The sequence below is a fragment of the Gymnogyps californianus genome, chromosome 16, assembly GCF_018139145.2.
Source record: "Gymnogyps californianus isolate 813 chromosome 16, ASM1813914v2, whole genome shotgun sequence".
In the NCBI taxonomy this organism is placed as follows: Eukaryota; Metazoa; Chordata; class Aves; order Accipitriformes; family Cathartidae; genus Gymnogyps; species Gymnogyps californianus.
Genome location: NC_059486.1, coordinates 17,071,493 through 17,099,061, shown reverse-complemented (window position 1 = coordinate 17,099,061; position 27,569 = coordinate 17,071,493). Strand labels below are relative to the sequence as shown.

The 27,569-nt window shown below is 40.9% G+C and overlaps 1 protein-coding gene across 2 annotated transcripts; it reads left to right on the top strand.

Annotated features, from left to right (window-relative positions):
* Positions 1 to 27,031, top strand: SUSD2 (sushi domain containing 2). Of its 2 annotated transcripts, XM_050906701.1 has the most exons (15): positions 1 to 151; positions 2,538 to 2,742; positions 4,116 to 4,267; positions 4,772 to 4,939; positions 5,186 to 5,360; positions 6,852 to 7,053; positions 8,165 to 8,250; positions 8,861 to 9,129; positions 11,739 to 11,882; positions 13,408 to 13,563; positions 15,271 to 15,519; positions 16,637 to 16,909; positions 17,347 to 17,529; positions 23,333 to 23,423; positions 26,044 to 27,031. In XM_050906701.1, exons 1-15 carry the CDS (start codon positions 85 to 87, stop codon positions 26,123 to 26,125), a joined length of 2,502 nt encoding a protein of 833 aa, XP_050762658.1. In that variant the 5' UTR covers positions 1 to 84; the 3' UTR covers positions 26,126 to 27,031. The 2 variants fall into 2 exon arrangements, with proteins under 2 accessions (XP_050762658.1, XP_050762659.1); XM_050906702.1 differs by lacking the exon at positions 16,637 to 16,909.
* The last annotated feature ends 538 nt before the right edge of the window (positions 27,032 to 27,569 follow it).

Sequence of the window (27,569 nt, the reverse complement as noted above, 5' to 3'; positions counted from 1 at the left end):
TGGGCACGTGTTTCTATAAAAGGCTTTTCCCGGACAGGCACAAAGGCTATCACAATCAGCCATCCTGAATCATCTGGACAAAATATGAAATTCGTTGGCATAGAAGTTTCTTTCTTCATTCTCTTCACCCTCACTGCTCTTTGGAATGCAGGTGAGTGAATTTCAAAAATTTTGCTGCTTTTAACTACAAACTTTTTTGACTTCTGAACTTCAGAATACACACCTCAGTAAGAAATTACTGATAGCATTTGTACAAGCTGAAGCAAAGGCACACAAGCTGGCTTTTGCCGGCACAGTGTCATTTTCAACCCCTTCCTCTGTAATTTCCAGTAGGACAGTGGATCTTTTCTGTAAGTAAACAGACAATCTGGAGAATGCAGTAAATATTTTTAAAGACACAGAACAACTTCCTAGCTCCCTATATTGAACAAACATTTCTACCTCCATCACAGGCAGGTTTTCTGGTATAGAATGAAGGCTGACTTTTACTTCTGACTCGCTACTGTTCCTGTTCTTTCCTGCCACACACCCAAATATTATCCCAGGATGAAGGAGGAAGGCCAGCAGAGAGAGAAAAATAGAGAGAGATTTTACGACCTTTTCCTTTTCTTGATCTCTCCATTCTACTAAAAAAAACAAACAGCCCTCTCTGTCCCCCCACCCCATACACAAAACAACACTCAGTAACATTTTCTCCTCATTTCAACAGAAGCTGACATACCTGGAACTGCAAGCAATTGCTCTTCAGCCCCACGAGGGGTAGCCATAAATTCTTTCTTCCTCTCCTAGTCTTGTTCATACATTGTTAATGACCTTTGAGGAGTAGGTGAATCCAGCAGCTTTTGGGATGCAGTAGATTTCTCCTTCCCAAACCATTAGAGTCAGATCTGCTGTACTCTCAGATTCAGGAAATTCCTCCTGTCTCAGTCCTACAGATGTGGATACTGCTGTTCCTGTTTGTAGGTCCAGCCAGCATGGAGGCTGAGCCTCTATTGCAAAGAAGCAGATACACATACTACACCCACCACATTACCACAGCCAGCCACACAGGCTAACACAGGGCAGTGCTTTTACTGGCATCCAAATAAACACAGACAGCACTCCCATAAACCTGCACACCACCCAGTTCTGTTCCTCCTCTCCAGCTGATCACAATCGAAGGTCACTAGCAAAAACACAAACATACCCTTTCTCTCCAGATTCACAGACCCACCACATTCACAGATACCTTGCATGCTAGCATAGGCTTTAAATTTGCCTATTAGCTAAGCCCACATCCCAAGTCCCCTACATGGTCAACAGCTCAGACCTCAGGTCTTCCCAAGTGTGGGTCTTCTTCTACTGACTGGCTAGTTCATCCTGAAGTTCACTTACGATTACAACATGTGCGCGTGCACGCACACACGAGAGAGCGAGGTGATGCAAAAAATAGCAACAGGATTTAATACAATGGCTATGGTGATCAGGTGCAGGGCTCAGTCAGAGAAATGTACTGACCAGTAGCTTTTTTATGTGTGACTGGCTCCTTTTATGTTCCCTCCTCTCCATTTTCCCATGCTTGTTCTTCACCACCCACCTTGACCCCTCCCTTTCTTTTTGCTTGTGTTCTCCCCAAAAAGCAACCCTCCCCTAATTACTTTTTCATCATTGGTCCCAATTTTGCTACATTCATGTCCAAATTTAGAATTTTGGATACTTACCTAGATCACCTCAGCATTGCATGGTATTATTGATATAGTTACCCAAGCAGTGTTGCCCTTGCAAGATTCCACTCCTCAAAAGGTCCTCAATGCTCCCAGTTGTCTGTGCAGCTTGTCCGTCTCACTTAACTCCCCCTTAACTGTTTGTGAAATGCAGCTGTTCCCCACAGTGTTACTGTAACGGCTGTCAACTTCTCACTGTTTTATTTGTGTTGAGCAATTTTTCATGTCATGTCCAGTAATTACTCATGGTCTGTTCAGCTAGACCTCAGCCAGACCTAAGCCAAGGGCCTAGTCATCTGTTTGTGTACCTAGTCATCTTAACAGCTTCCTTGTTAAGGTTAGACTCAAATAAAATGCACAGAAGAAAGACATTTCAGTAGCTTTTCATAATCTCATGTTGGAGCACACTTTGTCACTAATGTTAGCTTTCCATTCATCCAAGAGCACTAGCCTTCCATTCTCATTGATTCCCGTGTAGGGTTGACAGTGATGGGACCCCATTCTGGTTTGCTTAAGACCTGCTCTCAGAAATAAATACAATTAGTGACACCAAGGGGCTGCTCTGGAGATTTATCTTTCTATTAAATGTAACAATACCCATGGAACTGGTGAAATTATGTACTGGCTGGGAGGTAAATAAGTGTATTTTTCTATTCAAAATGGAGCAACCTTAATACGGAGGTGATTACAGCCTTCACCTAAATACATTCCTAAACTAACATAACCAGCCTACTTCATTTATTTACAGTAGTCTTTTAGATGATGTACTTCTGTTTCAGAGACCATCTAGAAGAGTTCAATAACATTCCTATGTTTTTTTCTTCCTTTAACAAGGAGGTCAAGACTCTTGCTCACACCGATGTGGGGAGCTGCTTGGTACCTGTTCTTGCCAGGTGACGTGCCAGTCCTTGGGGATTTGCTGTCCCGATTATAAAGAATTTTGTCTTCAAATTTCTCCATACTCAGGATCTCTGATGGGAGGCAAAGACTTTTTGATTGAAAATACAGCTTTTAATGCCTCTTCTGTTCTAACATGCAGGTGGGCCATGACTTTATATTCCTTTGCCAAAGGGAGGTGAACCTTCCTAATCTCACTTTCTGACAATAGGTAATTACCACAAAACAAGACTAGTCTATACAGGAGTGAAAACTTACTTTGTAAAGTTGTCAGAATCCTGAAACATGCCAAGGTTCTGCTAACCCTCACCCTCAAGGATACATATTGTCTGTATTTCTACATAGGATCATTTCGTTTAGGTCGAGTTATTGTGTGATACAATCATTACTCTGCTAGTTCTTCCCTTAACATATCAAAACAGTGACTTTCTCAAAAGAGCTTCCTTTCAGGGCTCTTTGTTGTCAATATTTTTTTAGCATTTCCATTTTGTGAAAAAGAAGTATTCACTTCTTAATCTGAATGAGAAAGCAATGAGAAAGAAATGTAGGTAGGACACCTTATCTTTTTCCTGTAAGACAAAGCTGTGGATCCTAAGCATGTCAGCATATATCACACTTAAGTACAAGTCACACATGCAATACATACAGTACACTGAATTTTACTGACCCCAGTGTCCTGACATTCTTTCCACAGAAGGTTCTGAGTGAGATTTTGGAGTCCTTCCCATCTGGATAGCAGCATCTGAAAAGGTTTTTAGTTCTTCATCAGGAAAACCTTTGACCCAGGCATTCATTCTGTAGAACACAACTGTGTACTTTGAATTACCTGCACAGTTGCATTATCATAGCCAATACAAACTTCAGTGCAGACAAGCAAAGGTACTACTTCCTGGCAGGCCCCAACTTCCTATGGTACTTGGAGTCGCTATGCAGTCACCATACATCAACCCTGAAGAGTCACAGGTGGGATTATACTTTAGCACACTGGGCAAGAGCTCTAACTGGAAGCAGATGGTTAAATAACGAGCAATGAGTTCTGAGTTAATCTTTGCAACAGAAATTCTAGAACAACATGAAATTACTTTTGTTGTATTCGCAGGACTTACCAGCAAAAAAACCCCCACAAAACCAGAAATTTGCAATGCCTGCGTATCATGGTCGATGTTAGCCACCCTGTAATCCTATTAATCCTATAACATCACCTTTGTCTTCCTGCTGTCCTTTTGTTATTTATTGCTAATTTATCATGTCCCCCTCCCCCAGTAATTAAATGGTAAGTCTAAGGCTTGCAGATTGCTGCGTATTTGTGCAGTGCACAGCAGAATCCACACTGGTGTAATAAGCACAAAGTACACACGAATTTTTCCAGTTTATATTCACTGCTACAAGCAAAACAGCCACGGGACTTGGAATGATCTACACATGACACAAGGTTGCTTAATGAAACACAACTGAGACATTCAGAATTTTCCTTCTCTCAATGGTGACACTGAAAAGTGTTTTCAACATCAACAGGTTCAAGCAGAAAATCAAAACCAGTGGCTATGTTGCTAAGGATGGAAAAGCCCACTGCATCTCCCCATTGCTTTATGAGACTGGTTTCATCCCTTTTGAAGTTTCTACAGATGACGGGCTGACGTTTCCGTACTCTGGAACTTGGCTGTCAGGTTACTTACTTAAATCTACAGTAGCCCTCTTCTTTCTATATTCTTGCTCCATGGATGCAAGATTATATAAGCCTTTCCCTTTTGATCACTTGTCTTCTTCTGTAACAGGCTGTTTGACCTCAGAAAAGTCATTCTTGCCGCCCTCGTGTTAATTCATATTTTGAGAGATGAACTTTCACAGCAATTGAGTTCTGCTGCTATACAGCAGCAGCAGCATTAACTCATAAAAAGTCCTGCTTAAAAATGAAGTTGACCAAAACAGTTCCCTTTTTGTAGCTACTTCTATCAGAAAATAACTGCATCATGGTGTTGTAATCTAAGGACTACAGACATTAGTAAGGGTTGCATTCTCTCAGCTTCAGCTTACCCTTTTTATATCATGCATCCTGTTAGAAAACATACACAGGGGAAATACTGCTAGATCTTAAATAATATAGTGGCACCTTTTCAGAGCCATGCAAACCAGAAATGTCATTCGTCCTTTTTTTCTGTTCTGTAATGCAGTACATCACAGCAAAGTTTCAGACGGAGAAAAATGCACATTGGTAAATGAGACAAAATGGCAATACTACGGCACCTCCAACACTGATGGAAACTTAACTCTTACCTGGGCACACCAGGCACTTGCAGCAACCCGCATCAACATAGAAGTCTGGGGATACCAGGAAACAGGTAAAATGACACTTTTCCTACCTGCACACAAGCAGTCATCGCATCTGTAACTTACATGCAGAGCTCTGCACAGCATGCGGTCACTTTCACTGAGGCCTCAAGAAAAGATCTGCAAGTATAAATAACTCATGACAATAATGTCAGCTCTTCCTCTTCATTTACGTGTGGGTGGAGACATCTAATTTCAATCTTGTGGTAATTGTTCTTTTCCAGTGTCCAAAATGGTTTTCTTCCTCTATGTGACAGGTGACAGTTACTCGGAAAACTGGGTGGCCGAATGGAGATATCTTTATACTTTGGCAAGAGAAATCCCTAATACTGGGAAATTTTCTTTCATTCCTGTACCTGCTAAAGGAAATTACAGTACGTGGGACTTTGGAATTTTGAGAATTACACCCAGCAGCTATTCTGATGGGCAGAGGCAAGTACATCACAACATTCATTTATCATAGGTACCTTATTATTGCTTCCTCTATTAAAGCTGCTGTCTCCTTTGACCTTTAAAATTGGGACTCAGGCTCCATTTCACATGAAAAAATGGGGAGAGAATTGGAAGGGCAAAAGTGAGAAAAACTCATGGGTCGAGATAAAGACAGTTTACTAAGTAAAGAGGGGCGAGGGCGCAGAGGAAGTACTGCAAAGGCAATTGTTCACCACCTGCCCCGAGCAGACCGATGCCCGGTCAATCACGCAGTAAGGGCTGCTTTGGAAAAGCTCCCCCGGAGTTTTATTGCTGAGCATGATGGTCTATGGCATGGAATATACCTTTGGTCAATTTGGGTCAGCTCTCATGGCTGTGTTCGCTCCTAGCCTCTTGCCAACCCCTATGCTACTCCCTGGGGGCCAGCGTGACAAACAGAGAAGGCCTTGACACTGTGCAAGCACTGTTCGGCAATAGCTAAAATGTTGGTGTGTTATCAGCACTGTTTTGGTCACAAATCTAAAACATGGCACCATACAGGCTGCTATGAAGAAAATTACTCCATCCCAGCCAAACCCAGTGCCCTCGGCAAACTAGGACCTGCTGATTTCTTTGTCACAACTGTGGAGGAGGCCCTAATTGTGGAATTTTTGTGACTGCAGCCACAGGCCTTCCTCTGAATTTAATTTTTTTCTATTTTGTATGCAGCCCTTTGCATTCCTGCAAATTTTATGCCCACTTCCTTTTATTTCATTGTATATTTCCCCATGACTTTTGGTGATTTACCTCTGTAAGTGCTCCATACATATTCTGAGATTGCACAGATGTTCCTTCATAATTCTTCCACGTCTGCAGCTTTTGATGTAGATGGTGTAGCCCCTGTGAATATATAAATGCCACCTCTTCAGTGTTAGAACATATTACTAATACATCAGAACCTTTTTTAGCATTTAGGAGTCACTACCTACAGCAGGGTAACCTTTTCTCTTTCTAGAAGGTTATTTTATTACACTTTGTGTATATTTTTTCATGCGTTGAGAGCAGAGTAGCCTTGGAACATTTCACGGATTCTGAGTGGTTTCTCCCCATCTATTGCCACCGGGCCTGATACTACTGGGGCACTGGGTTAGGTGTTGTTAGAGAATCCAGACATTCTTCACTCTGGCCTAAATGGAACTACGATGTGAAAAGGCATGAATAGAAAACTTGTCTCTAAAAAGATCCATGTAAGCCAGAATCACAAATGCTAAAATGTATTCTCATTATTGCATACTTGCTGCATGCTGTCATGTCACCTTCTAAATCAGGAAAATTTTGATTTGCTGTAACTTTTTGCAGGAAAAAGAAAGCAGTGGCCTTTGTAATGAAATTACAACTCGCAAGTTTAAAGATTCTTCATAATTATAGTTAGTGATTCAGACACAGTGTTACTGTCAAAACAGTGCTTGTTCAGCTATCAGATCTATTTTTTGGCTCTTTTTTTTTTTCCAGCAACATTCCATCAGTCTGGAGCAATGAGCATGCATTGGCTTGGCACCTTGGGAAAGACTTCAGAAATGACCCAAATGCATGGGCAACTGCGAAATGTATAGAATGGGACAGAAAGGAGGAGAAGCTTCCAAGCTTCATGGAAGAAATTATAGATTGCCCTTGCACCTTGGCACAGGCAAGAGCTGACACTGGCAGGTTCCATGTAAGTTATTAATCGATCCCTCTGGCTTATTATGGTTCCAAGTAGAAGCTTAGGGAATGCCATACTCCCCACATATCCCTGTTCCCTCTCTAAAAGTCATTACAAGGAAATGAAATTATATTTAAATTTGCACAAGTAGCATGTCAAATAGCAGAGGCAGATACAGCTTATCCAGGTAGTATGAATAAAAAAAGTGCCTGTGGGACAGCAGATGGAAATCACCTTCAAACAGGGAATTAAGACAGTAGTTCCAGTGGTAGACAAAAAATACTCAGGGAGGGCAGTGAGCTCTGTGGAGCTGGGAGCAGGGATGACTTCTTTGAGATCCTGCAAGATGGCAGCCCGTGTTTGTAGGTAATATCCCATGCCGGAAGAAGCAGGCCACATTTCTGCCTAGTATATCATAATTTGCTGCAAACCTTTCCGCCTTGTACTTCAGAGCTCAACTCCACAGCCGTAATCCATTATTTCCTGTCTCCTGCTTCCTTCCTCCTTCTCAGCTTCACTGTTAACAAGGAACTGAAAAAAGCTAAAAAATCAATTGCCATTGAGTCTATACTTCCACTTACAGCGCTGATCTGAGGACCAGATAGGGTAACTTCCTCTCCTATTTATGATACCAAATGGTGGCAGTGTGTTTATGCATATTAAAAAAAAAAAAGTTAGGTAATTTTTGTTACTATCTTTTCTTGGTTATGAAGCTCCAAACATAATGTGTATTTTAAATGATACAGTTAGAAGCATGTGAAGAAAAAAAATTACATCTACTGCACTGCCTCTGTCTAAGAACACAGGACAAAAGTTAAGTTTAGTCTGCTGTGATCTGTGTTTGTTATGCACTTACAGTTGAATTCCCCATCTAGCTGCATCTGTTCTTCAAGGTCTGTTGTAATAGACTGCAAAATGCTTAGGTTAGACTAACATGTTGCTCCAATCACTTCAGTATTAAATTCACTGTTTTTCCTACCATTCTGTGCTACTCAATACACAGCACAACCAGTTCATTTAGACTTTACACATATGTCAGAGACAAAGGGTGGGGAGAGGACATAAAAGTAGAAAGGACAATGGGGAAAGAACCCCATTAAGTGTGAGCATTGATCTTTTTCAGACAGATTATGGCTGTGACATTGAAAAGGGGAGCGTGTGTACTTACCACCCTGGAGCTGTGCATTGTGTAAGAGCCGTTCAAGCCAGGTAACGAAAATTTTTTAAAACTGCATTTCTTTTATGACTTGTTCCACCTCAGAGATAGCAGCATCACCGAAGTTACAAAGGTCTCTGGGCTCTCAACTCTCAGGTTCATAGCAACCATTGTTTCCCTCTTATTCATGTATTGCCCCTCATTGCTGAGATGAAGTTAAGGCCTTAGATTTAATAAAAAATTAATTGCACTGTGCTAAACCTTAGGATACCTAAACAAGCGCTAATGTCTAAAAGAGATTTCATTAGGTCTAATTCAGCCTTTCCTGTATTGGTCTACTGAAGTTCAACAAGTTATTCTTGGCACTCTTTCTATCAGCACCATTTAAAAAAGTGCTATGTTCGTGTAGCTATAAGGCCTACAGAACTTACTGCCTTCATTAAAAACCCCTCCCTCCCTATCCCTAATCTGGTCTAATTTATAAGAACAGAGCGGGGGCATGGGGGGAAGTCTAACTGGGAGGTGTCATCTCTGGACATCATATAAAGCTTGGCAACCAAAACATTTGGCTATATCCATAAAAAGGCAATAGGTAACCTCTAAATTCAAATGGACTTCACAGAGCTGAACAATTACTTTCTTCTCACTGCTTTTCTCAACTAGTCCCCAGTACGCAGCAGGACAGCAGTGTTGCTATGACTCCACAGGGACCCAAATCCTCACGCATGACTCCACAGGAGGCAGCACACCTGATCGAGGCCATGACTGGGGTTCACCACCTTTCATGAAGCCTCCCCGGATACCTGGCTTTTCCCATTGGCTTTATGATGTCATCAGCTTCTATTACTGCTGCCTGTGGTCTGATAATTGTCACTTCTATATGAAAAAGCGGCCCTCCAGCGACTGCAGGACGTATCGCCCACCTCGAGCTGGTAAGGGCTTCAGAATTCCATTATGGAGTGTAGCTTTTTGATACAGTGTTAGCTTTTAGAATATTTGTGTGTGTATGTATGTATGTCATTCGACAATGGTGAGGGTACAATGTCCTGTGGAAAATTTCCATGGAAGGTTTCTATTGATCTATCAGTGGCAAAATCTGTATGTGGTTTTTAATTGTCCTGCAAGATTTTCTGCTGTTGAGTATATCTCATTAACCCCTGGAACCTAAATAGTCAAAATTTAGTAGTCAATGTCCATGACTTCCTATCATCAGTGGGCACTTTCTCAGAAGATGGTTAGGGATGGTTAATGGCAGCTTGGCAGTAGTTAGAAAAGCTGTCATGCTGAAAAATGCTACTCATATCAAATATGGAAGTTTTACCATTTACAAGTGTGTCTATTGTTCCTGCCCCTTGCTTTTAAGTAGTCCTCAAGTCTTGCCATATCTCTATTGCTGCCACATGTCTTGCCACCTTCTCTGCTGCTGGGGTGCTGAGGTGTCCAGCAGCGTTGTGGCCTCCCGTAAAGAAAGAAAAAAAGTGCAAAGAGGTAGCGGTTTGCTTCAGGCAAAAAGGAGAAAACTACAGAGGGCACTGAAGCAGGTAGCTAGAACGCGATGTGACACAACACGAGACTCACCCAGGACTAGCAATAGCAGAGAGCGAAAGTCTTTCCTGATTTCCCCCATCAAATTTTCCTGTCTGGAAGCAACAACAGAATAGGGAGCTGGGAGCCAAGTGTGATAATAAGGTTGGAAGGGCAAGGTCCTTGCCAGCCCGTGGCCCAGTCCTGAGTGAGGCAAGCAGGGCGGACATGGTGATGGCAGCAGCAGTCAGCTGAGAGTCCAGATCTCCAGATGAGTTTGTGGTGATGAGGCAGGTCCGAAGGAAAGCTGAGAAGTCAGTCTGCCGGACAGGGTCAAAGATCTGGCCCAGTGATGGTAACCAGGGTGAGACACAGTCCAGCGATTGTCGGGCAAGTCCATAGTGACAAGGCATGTCCAAGGACAAGCCAGAAAGTCAGTCGCAGGTCTGTGTGCAGATCAGCAGGGTTCATGGCCAGGCGCAGGTAAGGCTGTGTTGGAGATGGAGACAGAGACACCTATGACATAGCTCAGACAGGGACTGAAGGCCCAGGCCTGAGCTTAGATAGAGCCTATGGACAGAGGGTATAGGTAGAGGGCCCGGTGAGACTGGTCAGTGCAATTAAGGGCTATGAGTGTGCTCAGGACCCTGACAGTTCTACTACGGGAAAGAAAGGCTACAACATGCCTCTCTTAAGCAAAGACATGTTGATGAGGGATGTGAAGCAACATGGTCTTGCAAAACAATTCCCAAACGTACTTATGCCATTACATCCATCTCTCAAACATGACAAAAATCCATCATGCAGCTCTCACTTAGCACTGCAGATGCTCGTCTTTCTCCTAGAAAGTATATGCCAAACCGCCTGTGCTACCGCACAGCCAGGAGAGTGTTCATTAACCTTGCGCAAGCCTAAGCATCTGAGAAAACTAACCCTCAAACGCCACAGAACCCTCTGCAAAGATCTTAATGCTGAAAACTTCTCAAAGCATGCCAAAGATGGATGTGGTGCAAAATCAGCTCAAACAAAAAAAGTCACCTACCTTGGTACTTACAGAACTCTCCTGGAACATGGGATGCTGGGCTTAAACATCTCATCTACCCAATGTGGAGAAATTACTTGAACCTATCACTCAGGGGCAAGCCTTCTTTACTGTGATTTTCTGTTGTAAGTGTTTGTTTGCTACGTGCATTTTGGTCTGAAAATCCCACGTGAATGCGCTAACTGCTGAGGAGGAAAAAAAATGGCCTTCTTTCCCTTGGTCTAATGAACTCCTAAAAGGGGACTCTTTCTCTAGGGAAAGATTGAGAGAGGCAACGATCCCAAATTACTTAACAATCAAGCAGTTAAGGACCTAGCTGTCACATGGATGTCCCTAGTCGTTGAGAGTCATACCTCAGATAAGATGACACAACTTCAACTTTTTTTGCTGGAGGGGAAAAGTGCCTTCTGACCCCTCACTGATCTAAAAGACAAAACCAAGGATATCTGCTGAACTCCAGAGAGGCTTTAGGGCTGAGGATCACTGCCATCTCTCTCTGTTCAGGCCAGATGAGACGTCAAAGCCCCATCCCATTTCTCTGACTGTCACTTCCAGCTACATTTGGAAGCACCCTGGTGAGCTGCTTCTGGAATAGCCCTGTGTTTGTGTCCAAATCTCCCCATACATCGTATGTGAACCAGGCTTCTAGCCTGACAGCAAGGATTCTGGTAGGGGGTCTACCAGGTAAGCATTGCTGCCCATAACAGCCTTTTAGAGTGCAGCCCTAAACGTTGGCTGATGAAGATGAGAGTAACTGGAATGACATTTCTCACTGTTCCCTCAGTGCTGTTCAAGGTTGTCATGGCTGTTCCTCACGTCACATTTACCATCGATCAGCCTTGCATTTTTTCCTTTGTTTAAATGCCGTTCTTTGGATCACCAGAATGAGATTTTTTTTTCTTGTGAACCTAAGGAGAGGCGTAATCGGTTGTGGCTTTTGCTTATTCTTATTTCTCTTTTTGCTTTTAAAAACAGCATCTGCTTTTGGGGATCCTCACTTCCTCACATTTGATGGTCTGAACTTCACCTTCAAAGGCCAAGGAGAATACACGTTGGTAGAGTCTGATCTCACATCCCTAAGAGTGCAAGGGAGGACACAGCAGGCACACTTTCCCAATGGTAAGTTGGTAAGAGAGGAAGCAGTGATGACAAATAATAGCTTCTGAGGTTGCTTGATTTGCACTTTACAGCATTCCTCCTGTCTTCTCCAGTCTTCTCCTTTTTTGGCCATTTGTGAAAGGTCAACGTTTTGAAGGTAATCAGAAGGCAGACAAAACGTTCAGGAAAAAAATAACTTCCTAATCAAAGATTATTTGCTAGTTTTATTGGGTATGAGTAATGGAAGTGTAAGGTTTTCTGTTGTGTTTAAGAGCTCAGGAAAACAATTCTCATTTCTCTCCATGCCCATTCCCATCTGTAAGGAAACATAAGGTCAGTTCTAGGAATCAGTCAACAGACGTAGCTCTCAGCTGATGCATTTTGATAGTATTGTAGCTGAAAATTAATAGAAAGCAGGTAAGTGTATGCCCTGCTTTATTTTCTTTCTGTGTTAGGTGTATATGCATGCATGAGTTGACAGAGCAAAAATGTCCCAGAAGGAGCTAAGAAAACATACTTTGGATGGGGAAAAAATTCCTTCTGAGCACCTCAAGCTAGCAGAAAAGTACAGAATGTCTGGTGAGAAGTCGGTTAAGGGGGTCATTTTTTTATTCAAAGGGCTTGATTGTCCTGTCTTTTGGCTTGTTTGTAAAATGAAACCTAGGGCAGAAGAAGCTTTCTGGAGGGACCTGCGGCCTTCATCATTTGAATGGGCAGATTGCAAACCAGCCTGTAAGAAGGAGATTGTCATATAACTGCATTTTAAAATGAGGGAAAAATAGACTATGAAACAGCAGAATGGGATCATGCTTCTCATGACAACCTGAAAAGCCTTACATCAGATATTTTTGTTTATGCTTTTCCTGTATCTAGTGCTATTTTACAGTGTGTAAAATAGCAGTCTTGCCTCAGGAAAGATTATTCCAGCTGGCCTCAGGGATGCACTTCAAGGATTTGGTACTTCTGGTAGAATTATAAGGATGGTCTAAAAACTGTCTGTGCGTTTCAGCACCCATGTACACATGAATGCTTATACTGAATATCACATTGGATAGGATGGAGATTATCAAGGAAATATTTTGCCCTTGATAGATTTTACTGTGTTTGTGGCAGAAGCAGCATGAGTCACTGAGCAGTTCATTCTGAAGATCAGTTTCTTAAATTTTTGTTCACTCTGTTTCCTTTTTCTGTCATGCCCTCCCTGAAATTATCTTCGATTTTCCCAGGCCTTACTCACAGGACTGAATGTGCAAGAAGGAGATCAACCAGTCTTCTTATATAGCTCAGCCACTGCCATTGGGATGAAGAATTTAGAATTTCCAGACTGTTTTAGCATTAAACATTGTGCTTTCAATATACTATACTAGCAGGAGACTTATACTGTGGGGTTTTATGTGACTTATATGCTTAGCAATTCCCTCAAATATAAATAATTGTATTTAATTATTTTTAGGAAATATCGGGGGGGGGGGTTGCCTGTATCATTATAACCTTCCATATTTATATCATGTTGGGTGTTTTGGGGGGTTGTTTTTTTATTTGGAAGGAACTAGGGCTCAGGTGACAGGCTTGTCTGCAGTGGCCATGCAGGAGAACAACTCTGATGTGATCGAAGTACGTTACTCGGAGGATTTGAATCTGGAGGTCCTGTTGAACCAGAAGGTCATCAGCTTCTCTGAGCAAAGTTGGATGGACCTGAAAGGTTAGTTACAAATATCAGCCTTGTAAGCTGCTGTATTCTGATGGAGCCCACGTGTAAAAATATCTCTAGATGCATGCATTTTGACTTTCTTTTCAGTGTCCTTTTGCGAAACAGGCTGCAGGTCACTCAAAAAATTATATAAGTAGCAAAACAAAGGACAGGCAATGTCCCAGCTCATTAGAATTTATTTTATTATTACATGACTTTCTTCAGTTCAGTTGCTGGCAGATTGAGGCAGAATCAGTGGTAGTGCACAGTTGGCATGGGCCTTGGTGAAAGAAACAAAATTGAGAGCACGGGGGAGAATGCCCTTTCCATCCAATTTGCCTACCTGGCCCTGTGTTTATACTAGCCCAGTGCATGGATTCCTCTGGCCTTTGAGACTGATGACAGCTACAATATGGGCAGGAATATAGCCACCAGAATTATGGGCTACATATCTCCTTCCAAATAGCCATGGATCAAGTGTGCTACAGAGAAGCACACCATCGCTATCTGCGTTCCCACGGAGAGGTGTAGCGGGGAGTCATGGTTCAGGTGAGCACATCAGAACCTGCAACCTTCCTGTTTCTCATCAGCATTACTGGCAGTTAGCCTAGCTGTAACTGGAAGCACCTACGCTATGCTGTGTCCAGGAAGAGGCAGTCATCTGTTTTGCCAGCAGGCGGGACCGTGGCACGTTCTCCGCTCCCAATATATCCAAATAACATAAATGACAACCTTTACCAACATCTAGTGCTTGCCTGAACCTTGGGATGTGAGAGGATTATGAAGGGATGGCACGCAATCCTTGCAATGACAGTGAAGTGTTTCAACAGGTGGCTTCAATGCCCACGTCTTCTATGTCCTCTTTCAGTGGCTTGTAGAGCAATGGTTTTCCTTCTCATCCCGTGGAGGGTGAATGGAATTAAAAACTCCTTACTCCACACTCCGCTTTGAGCTTATTGCATCTGATGCAATGAAACCTACCAAGCAAAATGAAATATAGTGAAATATAACCGAAATATATACTAAAATATAACTGAATTTCACATTCACCTATCGGAGCTCTCTTGATCAGTCAGATGTTATTCCTCTATTCTTCTGCTGAAAAGACTATGAAAAGTTGACTTTTTTTCCTCCAGGGGTGTGATCATTTGATTAGTCTTTATAACAATTTGACAAATACTCTAAACATTACTACAATTTTAACAGTAAGCCTCCTATTCAGCAGAGGAAGTTTTCTGTGGCTAGCAATTAGTATTCGTTGAATGGCTGGAAAATATAATGAAGAGCAGAGGGAAGGCTACATTGACAAGGAGCTGCAGAAGCAGAGAGATGCAGGAAGGAAAAAAATAATGGAAGAGACAGTGATGGGGCTTGGAAGAAGAAGCCATATTAGGGAGGTCTTGACAAGACAATCAAGAAGCGGAGGAAACCTGTGACCACTGAGCGCGGTGCTTCCAGCTCACAGCCACTCTCTGATGTAATCATCTCATATCTTAAAGCTTCTGCTCTGGGACACTGGCAGAAGGCAGTGCAGCTTATATCAGCTGTGGGCCTTTGTTTGCTACTACTCTGTAGTGGCCTCCCTTTAAATGCTTCTCAGAATGTAGCCCAGAGTGGAAGGGAGGAGAAGCTTTGTGAAAAATGGTTAAAACTGATGACACAACAATCTGTTCACTATGGATAATTAGCTGTTTTGTCCTCTTCCTCTCGTTGTTACAGGTCTCTTTCTCCATTCTACAGCTGATCAGAACATCACAGTGATGTTCTCTTCTGGGTCTGGAGTGGAAATAAGGGGAAGCGGAGGATTTCTGACCCTGACAGTTCTGCTCCCAGAGAAGTTTATGAATCACACACTTGGTCTCTTTGGGGTAATGAATGGCAATACAGAGGATGAGTATACCTTCAAGAATAAAACCACCGTGTCAGTTCATGCAAGTCCCCAGCAGTTGTTTGAGTTTGGAGCTAACTGTAAGTCATTTATCTGGTCTATTCTTACATTTTCTTTACCAATTCAAAACAGGGTGTGATTTACAGACTAGCAAATGAAGTCTGTGCTAAGCAATCTCTGCTGGGGGAAGAGGAGGGAGTAAGAGAAGTATGCCCTCCTCTACCCAAGTGGGTAACGTACCTAGCCAAATGATTGAAGCCAGAACCACGATGGAGCATCCTGCACTTTGTTCCATCAAGAGTCAGAGCTCATATTTCACAGCTTACACTTTCAGAATTCCATCTACTATGGTCAGCTGAACGCAGCATCACCAGACTGAAGTGTTACAGAAGTATAGCAATAGCCAGTCAGCTATCTTTTTCCAGAATATTAGCAATGTTCCATCAAGTACCATGCTGACAATTTAAAAAATCAATTATTAAATCACAATTTAATAATTGTCCCTTTAAAAAAGAGGGGGTGTGTGGGTGTGTGTAAAAGAATGGCTGCTTTCATTTAATGAAAGTGATTAGGCTGCTATATCCAGCCTGCAGCATTAGACTGGTCAGCATTCCTCCTGACATCAGGTTAGGAGATGGGGCAGAAACATGATGCAAAATACCCTCTGGCTACCAGTTGATCTCTGTATCAAGCACAGTGTAGCTGTACTCCAGGATTCAGATCATGCTGAAAAGTCTCACTGCTCCTACTTCAGGAAGTTTCTGATTTAACAGAGTGACAACAAAAAGCAGGGCCACGGCAGACATGATAAATATAGGGACACGCAGGATCAGGACTTGTGTTGCTTGTAATGTTTGGTTTAGCTACATCTGTCTGAAGAGCTTCTTTATCATCATTTTGCCAGCAGGCATCTAAAACGATCTTTATGTAAAATCATAGCTACATAATTACTTGGATCTAATTTTAAGTAATTGACCAAACACCAGGTTAACCAAACACTAACTTTAGTGCTAAGTTGAGATGCTGCACATGAAAAGGAAAATAATCTTGAGCTGTAAGGAAGCTGTAGGGCTTTGTAGATCTCTTCCAGCTCTAGCTACATTTACGTAAATAAGCACTTGGATTAGTAGCAGAAGGTGATATAGGTCTGTAGGCAATGTTACATATGAATCTCTCTCTCTTTCTCCATCTCCCAAGGGGCTGTTGAAAACGGAACTTCTCTCTTTACTTATGACACAGAGTTCTTACTGAACAATTTCTTTTATGGGGAAAAGCACAATGCTTCCTTTCTGCCCGTGTTCTTTCCTTATGAAGACCCTGCTGATCCCCTGGTGAAAGAGATGGTCTCGGTCTGTGACTCTGACCCGTTCTGCAGATTCGATGTCCTGACAACAAGAAGCCTTCAAGTGGGAAGTTCCACAAGACTATCTCATCAGAGTCACAAGCTGCTGGTAGAAAATCTAGAGCCAGGTGATACAACATTCCACAAAGCATCCATCACTACAGTTCTTCTACAGGGCATCTAAATAGTTAACACTGTTTGAGGAGGCTTTGCTCAACTGTAGGTTCACGCACCTTTAAATACTCTTATCGGGAGGAATTGTCCTTGTACCAGGAAAACTCTGCACTGGTAGGATACTTAGACAAACACAAAATAAATTTCTTTCCATTTCTTCCACTACTACACCACCGTGTAGAACTCTTATCTTCATTTTCTATGCCTTCACCTCTCTTCCTCAGACTTAAAAATAAAAAATTAAAAAAACCCCAGAAAGTATTGTCTTTCAGTTAGCCTAAAAATCTTTGTCTTTACATGCGTTGCCACTAAAATGCCATTTGAATCATTGTGATGGAGATTTGCTAGTCCAAATCAAAAATACTTTAACCAGATATGTCTCTTCTACTAGTGATCTCTTGTGGCTGGCTGGATCATCCAACCAACGGAAGAAAGAATGGAACTAACTACCTGCTGGGCTCAACCATCACTTTCATGTGCAATCAGGGCTATGAACTCACTGGGTCAAAGGAAAGAATTTGCCAAGTGACAGGGGCCTGGTCTGGAGACACACCCAGTTGCGTCCTGAGAACAGGTCTGTTTCCTTTTAAATGTTACAAATTGACATTAAAAAATCATTATCACAAACAAGGCTATCTCAGTATACAATGATGGCCCTTGACAAAAGCAACTTCTCTTACTTGGGAAGACATTGGACATGAGATCGCTGGGTTTCTAGAAAGACTAATATTCAAGTCTAAATAACAGGTGGTTTATGGTGGGGTTGGTTTTTTTTTTAATTTCATGTATCTACTCTTTCTAAGGGTTAAGGGCTACATGCTTCCCTTTCTCTAGGTTTAGCTGAAAGGAACTCGTAGGCATGCTTCCTGAGTGGGCAACCTAAAATGAATTTCAGACTCAGCCTTAGAAAAATAGGAAAGCATAGTACTTAGCTAAAAATGATTCCATAACACAAAAATACAAAAGCTACAAAAATAATCCTTATTTACAGCATTATTTTCATGTAATTTTCTTATGTAAATGTAATGTTCTTTTAGCAGCTTTATAAATACATAATCTATGCATACATGCATACACGTAGAGAACTAGAGATTATTGAAATCCTTTAGTATCCATATAATTTGAGCTATTTTTCAAGTATAAATGATGGCACGACCCCCAACCATTTGTTGTCATCCTTCATTCCGTCATCACTAATACAGTTTTAACTTTCTTTGCAACTAACTGGGGCAAACGTATGTCCAGTCTGAGCCATCTGAGGGGTGGGCTACGAAGTCACACTTGATAAAATAAGTGCCTTAAGAGAAACTTTGCAGAAAAGGACCTGGGGGTCCTGTGGACACCTAGTTGAACACAAGCCACCAGTGTGCCCTTGTGGCAAAGAAGGTTCATGGTGTCCCAGGCTGCATTAGGCAAAGTGTTACCAGCAGGTCAAGGGAGGTGATCCTTCCCCTCTGCTCAGCACTGGTGAGGCCACACCTGCAGTACTGTGTCCAGTGCTGCGTTCCTCAGCACCACAGAGATGTGGACATGCTGGAGAGGGTCCAACGAAGGGCCACAAAGATGATTAGGGGACCGGTGCATCTCTCCTATGAGGAAAGGCTGAGAGAGCTGGAAGCTGTTCAGCCTGGGGAAGAGAAGGTTGGGATGGGGGGGATCTTATCAATGTGTACAAATACCTGAAGGGAGGGTGCACAGAGGACGGAGCCAGGCTCTTTTCAGTGGTGCCCAGGAACAGGACCAGAGGCAATGGGCACAAACTGGCACACAGGAGGTTCCCTCTGAACATCAGGAAACACTTTTTCACTGTGAGTGTGATTGAGCACTGGCACAGGTTGCCAAGAGAGGTTGTAGAGTCTCTGTCCCTGGAGATACTCAAAAGCCATCAGGAGATGGTCCTGGGCAACTGACTCTGGGTGGCCCTGCTTGAACAGGGGAGTTGGACAAGATGACCTCCAGAGGTGCCTTCCCACCTCAACCATTCTGTGATTCTGTGATTCGAGAGCAGACACAGCCCACGCCTGTTGAAGGCTTCCACTCTTTTGTTCTAAAGGATTACGTTATCTCAAAACATAATGTATTATTCTATAGCAGTAAAATTATTGTGAATGATGTAATAGTATTTATATAAATAACATAAATTTATCACCCCTCTTTTGTCACTACTATTAGATTATCAATCCGCCTGGGATTGTTGAATTTAGTAGCAGTTAGGCTGTCTCTACAATTTACAGGAAACTGCCCAATATTTTCTAACAGTTTCAACTTTGTTTTATTCATATGCCACATACACTCCAAATGTCCTCAAGATGGCAATGTTTCAAAACACCAGGGTGATGCAAGACCACATGGCATGTTGAAGCCCTTTTAATGTTAATTGTTCCTGAAAGTACTCATCAAATAATTCATCTCAACAGATTCTCCATTCTAAGCACCTTCCAAAGAAATGTGGAAAGTGCACAACACATCAGCAATGAATTCTTGGCCAGCTGACACATTTCATCAGCCTCTGCAGGCCTGCACCAATTGCTTGTTCGTTTCCAACTCAGTTCTGCACGTTTAGTGATATTTGTGAGATGAACCACAGTGAGTTTGGGCAGCAACCTGTGCACTTCAGCATAAAAAATAATTATTGAACATTTGCACATCATACAAAACAGGGCATGTTTATGGAATGTTTTCTTCGACCAGCCATTGTTAGTAATCAATATGCAACTGATTGTGTTCACAGGGGCCAACCTCAGTAGTGATGCTATTTTGGAAAGAGTGAAACTAGAGGTATTTCAAAACATTTCTGTTTAATATGATAGGCCAGAGCATATGGAGTACTTTAGTTAACTGTTGAAAACAGAGATTCAGAAGTTTAGCAGATAATTAGCATGCTTCATAGTTCACAGTAATAATAGATCATCTGTCAAAAGTCTGAGAAGAATGAAATCTTTACAAAGTAAGGCCAGATCTTAAAAAGTCAGTGGCAAAACATTTGCCAAGCTGAAACTAAGAACATTTTTCCATTGCTGCCATCAACCACATACATACTGGATAGGAGCCAGTCAGTCTCAATAAGCAAACCGGATGCTGACATTTACACTAGAGAAAGGGGGGCAAAAAGCCAGCCCTGAGAGATCGGAGGGAAGGAGCTGGAAGATACGCAGAGATTAACTGCATTCAGAATGATGGAGACGTGCCGCAGCTTTATGGATAAGCAAACAAAAACCGCAGTGTTTTCCAGCACATGGTTTCCTGAAATATGACAAAGAACAACAAGGTGTGAAAGAATTTCATTGATCTGATTGTAACAAAGACCTTCCTTACTATTTGATATTTCGGGTTGTAGTTCATTTGTAATGTGAGCCAAAAATGATGATTTTTATCAGCCTCAGGAAGTTGGAGTATGGCAATGCTGCCCATAGCTGCAGGATACTGACAGTCCTGACAACTGATTGAGACAATATAAAGTACAAATTGCATACACCGTTCTTCATTCATTTTTTTTACTGCTGCGCCCTAATAGCGGCATTCATATCTAGCCTTGTTCCTCCTTTTGCATCATAAGATATGCTGCTGGATATCAGTCTCTGTCTGAGATGGTTATTTTATTGACAGGTCCAAGTCTCTCCAGAGAAGATAGGCAAAACAGTCCAAAGTTCCTCTCACTTCGACCTCTAAACGTCTAAACCTTTAGTATTTTTATAGCATGGTCAGCTAGTACTTGCTTTCCACTAAATACACTAAATACATTCCTGCCTCCGGTCTAAGACACAGTTGAAATCCAGTGCCAGTTTTCCTTGCGTTGATTCTGAATTCAGCCTAAGTACAGAAAAGGTCTTCATGTTGTCAAAATCTGTTGTTACTGAGGTCAGTTTTCTTCGCTGTTTTCCGTTGTTTCACCAGCATCCATTTTATCAAGCCCTGTGACAGAAGGCCTTCTTGATGCCAGGAAAATGCTAACAAAATTAATGGACAGCACTTCCAAATTTCTGGGCGCCTGAATGGGTGACCACTGACCTAGCCACTGTGATTAGTGGTCACATTTTTACTTCCAGCATGACATATTAAAACACACTTTTTCAAATGATTTCTTTCATGCTGGTCAAGAACACAGGGCCCAGCCCTCTATTAGCTTCCAGGGGTACTTCTTTACAGTGCTGTGCCCATTACACTTGCTCCAGTTTTGTGGCACATCAGATTCAAGCTCTGTATTGCAAATCATCAAGGTATTTTAGTTGCTATATGCTTCTGTTTTTCAAAAGGTAGAACAGTTAAAATAAAGGCATGAGGACTACGAAAACTGGATAGGAAGAGAGACGGAAACAAGAAAACTGAATGCCAGTTACTTTGCAAAATCCATTTCTGTATTTGAAATTTCAAATACAAATTATGCTGTTGGGCCTGCATATTGTTGCTTTTGAGTTCTACTTCCTTGAATTAAAGTTTCCATGGAAATCCTCTGCTAATAATTATTTTGCTATGCTTCTAATTACAATCCCGCTGCAAGTCTTGCCAGTACCACAGCAACCTCCCTTCACAGAATATCACATAGAGGAAGAAAAAGAAACCATTCAGCAAAAGCAAAAAGGAGAATCTAGTAAAATCAGAAGTAAAATGCAGCTAAAAATTATCAAATCTCAGCAATATATACACATATAGTCTGTTTGTGACAGACAATAATTTGGTGTTTTTAAGTGCAATCTGGTTTTGTCTGTCTTTGGTTTTTTTCTTTTTTTTTTTTTCCTCTCCTCTTCTCACTTTTAGGTTTCATTTTTCAGGCTCAGGCTCTGTGTAAATACAGTTCTTTTTGGAAAGTTGTCAGAAATCTCATTAGTCATCTGCGCTTTTTTTCAGATGAGGATGCCAAAAAACATTATGTCTTCTTATTATGGAATTGTCCATCTATTTTTTCCAGGAGACCGGCTGCAAAACATATTAAAATCAAGAAATATAACCTGAAATTATAAATTAAATACAAAGATTTTACAATAGAGGCAAATCACCACTGCACCAAACTATCGAGGCCAATGGTGGGTTCTCATCACTTGGCAGAGACAGGGTACCTGCCTGTAAGGTGTGTGTAAGCCAAACAGAAGTTTTTGAGCCTTGTACAGAAATTACTGGATGAAGGACCAATGCCTGTGAAACAGTTTATGTATCCCACTTCTCTCCTTAAACTTCAGTATAAACCAAAATAGAAACCAAATTATCTATTCTAGGATCATGGAAGCGTCTCTTACATCACTCTGCCATCACTGTGTGCCAGGCTGTAGTTGGGGCAGTTCTTCCTGCAGGCGTGACAAAGCAATGGAAGGAAGGGCTGACAAAAATGCAGCCCAGATGCATTAAAGCTCAGATGCACCACTGCTCACCTATCTCTAGCCTATGTGCTCCCTGATACATGCATATAGTGCTATCACCAGGTGCAGAAAAAGGGCACAGCATTGAATCTACTTTGATCTTAGGGCACCACAGTGTCTCAGAGCCGAGGAACTACACTTCTGTTTGACTCTCTGACACTGAGCCTGGGACAAAGATTGCTCACCCTGGGACTTGCAGTTTTGCAGCAGTGGTACTCCAGCAGGTATTTTCCTTAAAGGATACAAAATTCAGGACGCACTGTTTCTCCCAGACAGTTCACTCCAGATGCTGCTGCATCTCCTAAACTTTTACCAATCCTCTTATGTGTCATGAAAAATTTACCTGCGTGGTATCTTTAGCTTCCGTTGCTCACCACAGCCATACAGCATCCTGCTAACGCTGTCCTACATCAGTAGGAAAGTGACATAACTGGTAACCTGCAACTCTTTAGTAGAATAATAAGAAGAGATTTGTTGTTCAGAATTTGTTTCAGATCTGGTTTCTTTCTATCTTTCATGTCCTTATTATGCAGTCGCAGAATTAAATTGACACTTTTAGCATGTTCATACTGTCTGATGAAGTTCACTGTACCCACATCAGAACAGTCATTTTTGCTCTCTTTTACATAGACCATTAAGCAGCAGAGGCAGTTTCAGAATTTTAATGCCAAAATAGGGGCAATTTTTAAAGCAATCAAACCATATGGAAAAAGGATTGAAAAATTGTCAGCTGTTGGGATTGGCAGTTCTACATAAATACTGTACATTCATGATGTTGACTACATATTAACCACTAGCCATCCTTTCTTTGTGTTAGAACAGCTTTTGCAGCCACCTGCCCTAACTGTCAGATGTAAGAATTATGTGAGTTCCTACTCTTAACCAGTTTGTTCCACAAATACAAAGAACAGTGAAATTAACATTATATGTACAATTTAAAAAATTGTCACGTGACTACATTCAAACAGATATGAAGAAATGTATCAATGTCTTCCTGTTTTGTTGTGGTTGGTCTCTGTTTTTCAGATATCAAACAAGTAATTCTTCTTGGCTGTGTATTTGGAATAGTCGGTCTTGCAGTCCTGGGACGTTTGACTTTCTTATGTAGAAGGGAGAGGTAAGACTCAACTGAACTGAAAACACAAATGAACCTGCTAAAGAAATAGCAAGTGTTATGACCTTTTTAATCATTTTTCTCAATGACAAAGAAATCAAACATGGTATTTTCCTGCTACTATCTTTTATGAAAAACATCAAGTCTGGACAGTCCTTGTGTCCTGCTGGAAAACTATGAAGCAAAGTTGGAATTGTATTATCAGGACACACAAACATATGATTGATTGATTGATTGATTGATTAATTGAGAAGGAACAGGACTTTTTGGTCAAAATAATTTATTTGTTGAGTGATAAGGCTATCTGATTAAAAGTGTTCTGTTTCAGAACAGGTGTGCTCATGATACCAATAGGTAAATTTGATGTATCATCTAAGGAATGCATTGCCTGATACTGTAACTTTCCACACATCTTTGAACATATTCCCACTTTTAGGCATGCATGAATTTGCCTAAAGAATGCTTCTATGTCTCTTGTGCCAAAGAGGTGAACAGAATTTTAAGGATATGTCGGTTTGCTGCCCCTTCTTGGAAGCTTTCTACCACACAGAAATAAACTCGCTATAAAAACTATTACATTTTTTAAAGAAATCTCTACAAAATGTTATGTGGCTAGTAAATTACTTCTTTGAGGTTATAGTCCTTTGTTTTAACAGGTTGTTACGATTTCATACATTCTGTATATAATTCATTCTGTTAGCCAGTGCTAACAAGACACTTAAAAAAATATTTTTGGCTCCGTGCCTTTCTAACAGGTCCATCATTGCAGAGACTCCTGAAACAGAACCCAGTATGAGAGCCATGTCCATCACTGAAAATACAGCCCACTAATTCTGATCTCAATCATCAGTTAACTGTGTCTACCAGAGGGCCAGAGACACTGCCAAATTTTGCCCCTTCCCTTTACATCACATAAGCATTGTTTTCTAGACTTCACAGAGAACACTCATACCCAAAACACTTTTTCTTCCTCCCCTGTACAAAAAAAAAAAGGATACTCAACACAGGGTAGATAACTGCAGCAATTAATGTTTTTTGCATACATAAAAATGCATAGTCAAAGGACACCTCCTATATTTGCCAAATTTTACACACACCAGATTCCCACATATAAAACCAACTGTTTTAAAACACTACTATTACAGCTGCATAGACTTCTCACATTTGGGAGCAGCTTACAGAACTGCTACTCTTAAACTCATCATTGTACGTCAAAAACTAATTAAAAAAAATAGGGTGAAGCCATCAACCCTTCTAAACTCCTGTATATTTTGCAAATCTGTAGCTAATTTTCATATGTTACCAAAAGCTTATCATTTATGAAAAAAATTTTGAGAGAGTTTAATAAAGTCCATAGCACTCAGCAGGGCTGTATATTTGGATAGCAATAGAGGATGCAGTCCTTTGTATAGCAGTAACAAATCTTGATCAGATAAATTTTAACTAGGGAAGGCTTATTAGACAATTATTGAATCACGAAAGTCTGTCATCTACTGCATACTCTTCTGGATCTCAGGGTAAATATAACTCTATGACAAGTCATATGTTTTATATAAGAAGGGACAGAAGTAGTCCTGCACACTGTAGGTCTTTGAAAACTTCTGCCTCTGCACCCAACTCTGACAATCATCCAGAAAAGGAGCTGCTCTCGGTGTTCACAGCTAGGAGCATACTTACATAGTAAGACAGAGTGAAGTATCATAAAAAGCAGCAAGGCCAATAGAAATATACAAAAATCCCAATCATTGAATGCTATATGCTTTTAGATTTCTTTCTCCTTTAACAAACAAATAGAAAAACAAGCAGGGGCTATATTTTCAAGCTTTCCCCAGCCACCTTTCTATCCTAAAAGTGAAAGATAAGTTTCTCAGACAATCACATGATTCTATGAGCAAAGATGGCGGGGGGGGTGGGGGTGGGGGGTGCGGAAATCACAGCATTTAGAATAAAAATTGCGGGAAATCAAAATACCAAGGTGCTCAGTAAATTGGTTTATGCCTTTCCCTCTCAGTTAGTTGTGCGGGTTGCTAGGTAGTCACAAATGTACCTATTAATATTTTGGTGATATGTTTCTCTTAGCAAAAAAAAAAGCCAATGTAAGGTCCAGAATTTACCACTGAATCCTGAGTTCCCTGCTCACTCAGACTTTTTTCCTCTGTCTTTTCTGTCCTCAAAACGCAATCTTCTTTCTAGACCCTTCATTATCAGTGTTTTCAAATCAATGACATTTGCCCAGTTTCTCCTTTTGCTCCTACAATTTAGACCATCATACTAGAAAACAGAAATTGATTGTTCCACAGGGATAACAGCAAACCTTCAGTGTTCTCTAATTTCACCAAATGTTGCTGAAATAGAAGGAGTGCTACATATACTTCACTCACTACTTTTGGTAATTTAAATATTTTGAATCTTCAGTAGTGTATGACAGAGGAGGGATATTGTTCCTTGGGGGAGATATGCACTGGAATTACACAGAACTGGAACTTTAAAAATTGGTGCAACTTTAATATTCCACCTAACCCAATATTCTTCTCACCTTGATCTAAGCAATGACATTATGGTAACTACTTTAACAGTCATTTTGGTTTTTTTTTAAACTTGTTCTTTGTCTTTTCTTCCAAAGACACAAAGGCAACCAGAAACGTGTTTCAGAGGTTCCAGTTGCATCTGAACAAGAAACAATGAAATTCCAGAGGAGTTTTTAATGAAATACAGAAAAAGCATAGCAGAGGATTAAATCGTCCACAGCAACAAAGATAGACTTTCCAAACACAAACAATGGTTTTATATAGTATGCTATCATTTGATTTCTGCTTTCAATATAACGAGTGTTGAATTGTATGGGAAATGCTAACCAACTTCCTGGGATTGTATCATGGCAGGCTCAGCCTACCATCTATCACAAGCAAAGGATAATGCTTCTGAAAGCATCAGTCTCAAAGTTACAGGCATTAGTTTCTTCTAATAGTCACACCTCTGCCAGCAGAACCAGAGTTCTGACAAAATCAAAAGAGTTCATGATTTCTCTGCACTTTTCTTCTTTTACTTGAAAGCTGGTAAAATGAAAAGAATCCTAGCCTACTACGCTAGCCATTATCAGAGAAACATTTGCCTTCTCTGGGGCCATGTAAGGCTGATTTAGATTGATGCGAAAGTGGATGCACAGTCAGATGGACTACTGGCAAGCTGGGTTGACTTTGCAGATTGCTGGGGTTTTTTTAGTAGGGAGGGAGAGATATTGAAGATATTTAAACATTGCATTCTTACATTTTGGCAAGTCTCCAAATACAGACTCAAAGTGTATTTTTGTTTCAGTTCTGACCTAATTTTTAGAAGGCTACAGTTGGGGGGGAGGAAGGGGAAGTACTCAGAAAATGAAACCTTTCCTTCCAGGTTAACTTACAATGATTTTTTTAAAATACATCTTTATTCAACTGTCCAATTAGAGTCCACCTTCAAAACAAAAAAATCTGTTACCTGCACTGGAAATGTTTTGCAAAACTTGCAATGTTTTCCTTGAATAACTGCAACATGCATACTGTTTCTTTTTTAATACCTAGCTGTATTACAGTGTGTTTCATTATCTTCATTAAAAAGTGATTTCTGAACTACTACCTTGTACAGAATCCTTTTACCAAAAAACATCACCATTTGCTTTTGCCTACATCCCAAAGGGTTTGTGAAGTCAGTTCTGTATTGTGCAACTCTTTTCGATAGTGAAAGAATTACTAACTTTTGCAGGTCGTTTGGTCTGGTTTTCTAAGGTCTTTAATTCATAAACTACTGGAAAATCATGGTGGTTTCAAAAAGCAAGGACAAACTGTGTACCAAATGTACAGGAAAACTAAATGAGTGAAACAGTACAGATTTTACATTATAATGGGAACAAGACAAATTGAAATCAATGCCTCAGACCATGTATTATGAAGTATAAAATTATTCATTACTTATTAGCTGCTGTTGCTGTTGCCATTGTTTTTGTTTGTAAACAGAGACCACAAACCACAAGCAGAAAATTACAAAATGAAAATGAGTGATCTTGAATACAGTAAGTTGAAATACAAACAATTGTGTACAACAGAAAGAAAAAATCTTGTAAAAAAAGAACTTTGAAAGAAGACTGGGGAATGATCATTGACAACAAATAGG